The 3,774-nt window shown below is 28.9% G+C and overlaps 1 protein-coding gene across 1 annotated transcript; it reads left to right on the plus strand.

The window, feature by feature from the left end:
* Positions 1–1,596: 1,596 nt before the first annotated feature.
* On the plus strand, positions 1,597–3,769 carry LOC105461068 (zinc metalloproteinase nas-4-like; the record flags this gene model as incomplete). Its single annotated transcript, XM_011707557.1, has 2 exons — positions 1,597–1,964; positions 3,632–3,769. Coding segments are annotated over exons 1-2 (433 nt in total), but the record flags the coding sequence as incomplete, so codon positions are not given.
* Positions 3,770–3,774: the final 5 nt, after the last annotated feature.

A 3,774-nucleotide genomic window follows, 5' to 3' on the forward strand; every position in this document is an offset into this window, starting at 1 on the left:
GAGAAATTTACAGATTTCCACGTAAAGTTTGAACCCTCATGATTATTCTCCTTTACAGAGATTGCACGTATTTCAATTGTTGAGATATAAGAATAAAGTTCTTTAACTCAAAATAATAAAACCAACAGCACTGTTTATGGAAAAAGGCGTTATAGAATATATAGCGTCCTTTCAGGACATTGATCGATATATATTCTACAGCGACAAAAAGCGTTCGACTCGTAGGTTATGCCTCTGCGTATACACATATACATACCTATGAGGCAATCTGCCTAACTTAATATCCTTCCATACCCTCCCCCCCTTCTTACTCAATCCTTTCTTGTTTCTTTAAATTTTCTTTTAACATTTTAAATTCGATGTTTGATCGCAACATTAGATTAATAAAAAAGTTTAATTATTCTAAACATTTTTTTTTCTAAATTTTATACATATATTCATGTTTCAACATATACATATAAGTCGTATTTCTTTATAACGTATATAGATCGTATTTCTTTTTAACATTGTCCATCTTTGCGACTATTGTGTATTATAAATGTTTTGTAAGAATAGAATTTAACATTTTCTATTTTACAATTACATAATTTTGCTAAATATTACAGTTATTAAAATAATTAGAGTGCAAGGTTACAAATATTCCCATTTTTTATTACACAATGGAGTGATAATAATAAGGTTCATATTACAATCGATACAATCGTGTATTTATTGTAAGAATAATTACATAATTTTATGTTTATTATTTTTTTAACATTATTATATAATTTAATTTTTATGTTAATTATATTATATATACTAGCATTACAGACGTGCACTTCGCGCGCGCTTTTTAACATTTTTCATTTCTTACTATATTTGCTATACACTCCATCAATCTCAATACACACAACTGTCAAAATATAGAATCACAGCTGCTCGCGAAGTAAGTACAATGACAGAACCAATCAGAATCGCTAAAAAGAGACTTCAAATTTCGGTGGATGCAAATATCGATGCCATGTCTTTTTTTAGAAAGAAGTATTATTAAGTAATTAGTATTTTATTAAAAAGTTGTATAAATGTATCGATTAAAGGTCAAACATATTGATTAAAAGAAAACAATTATGTTTCTGATAACTTATTAAATATTATAAAATTGAACATCTTATTTGTAAATACATACGTTTAATAATTCAAATATATCAATCTCTTTTATAGAATAGAAACTGTCGAACATTTTCTATTTACAATACATAAATATCTGAACACGATGATACTTACGATAAAGATAAGCTACATAATCCAAACACGAATAATAAAATCTTAATATACAGTGTCAGATATGATGCAATTAATTTATTCAATAAAAGAAATCTAAGTCATCATATTCAATTCGTGTCTATCGTTTCCACCATAGTATAAAAAATATATATATCACAATTAAAATTGTACACCGACTCTTGGTTGATCGTCCATAAATTAATATTTTCGGTTAACATTTTTGAAATAATTATGCCCGTATTATATGAGCCATTAAAAGTGGCAAAGGTGGGGCATGAAAATTATTGTGCCGTAACGTATAAAAAGGGAGGCGATCGAAAAGATTATATTACTGCAATCGCTTTTGCTGTCGTAAGACCATAGGTGAAGAGGTAACATACTGTAATTTGATTTAACATCTATCATCATGTTCTGTCGATTGTTAGTCACTTTCGCGTCGACGCTTCTCGTCCTCACAATAATTGAATCAGTGAGGGCGGGCCCTTACTCGAGGGATATTGAAGGATACAAGATGGAACCGGATCTCGAAACAGGAGCCAAGGTAGCGCAATGGACCAAGGAAATGAAAATGAACCCTGAAGAATTGGGCAACTACTTCGAGGGAGATATTATGATTTCAAACATCACCACAATAAACGGTGATAGAAGAGCACAGCGTTGGAATAATGGCGTTGTTCCCTTCGAAATTAATGGTAGATTCAGTAAGTACCTTTGAGAAAAAAAATTCAGACATTTTGTACTCAAACATGTCTTTCGAAATTAACGAATTATAATTCAATAGCTATATAGGTATTATTTTATTGTAATTTAATAGTTTTTGTAAAAGTACAAAATGTTTCTCACGTAGGTAAATAAAAAATTCTAATGACGTTAAATTACATTAGATGCATAATTAATAATCTCGAGATATTCTCTATGATATCAGAATCTAAATCAAAGGAGGATGTTAACAAAGGGTCGATTTTGGTCCAATAAGGTGTAAGTAAAAATAATAATGTTATCCTAAATTTTCCTAGTGATCTCCTGAATACAATAGAATTATTAAAAAGTTTGTAGCGCTTGAAGAACATCTTCAAAATTAAGTATAAACACATTTTTACTAAATACGCCGTGTTTATGCTCAATTTTCAAGATGTTCCCCAAGTGCTATGAACTTTTTAATAATTCTATCCTATCGAGGATATCAAAATCTATTTATCTCATTATTGTTTTTACTTACACCTTTCTGGGCCAAAATCGGTCCTTTTTTAACATCCTCCTTTTAAGCCCGGTCTACAATTACGTAAGTGTAATTGTAAGAACTGACCAATTACAATCGAATATTTTTCTTATATTTAATTGTGATTGGTGAATTCTTACAACTACAACTACTTGCAACTATGCTTACGCAATTGTAGCCCGGGCTTTATATAACATCGTAATTTTTAGTTCCGTGCGTAATTGTATCTAAATACTAAAAAAAAGATAATTTTTTATCCATTTTTTAAGAATACTAGCATTACAGATCCGCGCTTCGCACGTTTAACATTTTTCACTTCTTACTATATTTGCTATACACTCCATCAACCTTAAACACACAACTGTCAAAATATGCAATGACATCTGCTCGCGAAGTAAGCGCAATAACAGAACTAATCAGGCTTTAAATTTCGGTAGTCATGCCTTTTTTTAGAAGGGATATTAAAAATATAATAAAACATTATATTGTATGATATAGTTGTACAGATATATTTTATAAATGAATAAAAAACATTTAAATTTACAAATTAATAAATTTGTATTTTTTGATACATGTATACGATAAGTACGTATATATAAACATTTTTGTGCTATTTTCTAATATTTAACAATTTTTGAAACTTTAAATACCTACATCTCTTATACGTCACATCAGACATTTTTTAAATAAAGGAATTCATAGCGTATAAAATGTGACAATCGCACCCTTATTTTACTTTACTCTAGCTTTCTCCATGATAAAGTCAATAATTTTAGACAACATACATGTAGAAGTATTTTCTAATATTTTTAATATTTCTAACTTAATGTCGCTAACTTATGAAAATATTAAAATAAAATAATATTGTCGTTATTATTATCAACCTGTTCTATGATTTTATCAATGACAAATACAAATAAAAAATTAAGTATAAAATAAATCAAGTACACGTCTCAGCGTATAATAGATGGTGAACATTTTTGTAGTGTAAATTATATAAACTTCACATTAATTTAATCAGTCATTTTCAGAATTTTCTTTACATATAAAAATTTAAATATTATTAGGCCTCAAGATGCAGTCCGACCCACAAAAGGTGCTTTAATTTGTGATTTTAATCATTTTTTGGTTATAACTTTTGCATTGCAGATCAAGATCAAATGAATAATATATATCGTGCGATGAACGATTTTCATAGTAAGGCATGCATACGATTTGTACCAAGGACGAACCAATATGATTATATCGACATTCGAAACGATAATTCTGGATGCTGGAGTTACGTTGGCAGG

Source organism: Wasmannia auropunctata, unplaced genomic scaffold (assembly GCF_000956235.1).
Source record: "Wasmannia auropunctata unplaced genomic scaffold, wasmannia.A_1.0 LD309910.1, whole genome shotgun sequence".
Taxonomy (NCBI): domain Eukaryota; kingdom Metazoa; phylum Arthropoda; class Insecta; order Hymenoptera; family Formicidae; genus Wasmannia; species Wasmannia auropunctata.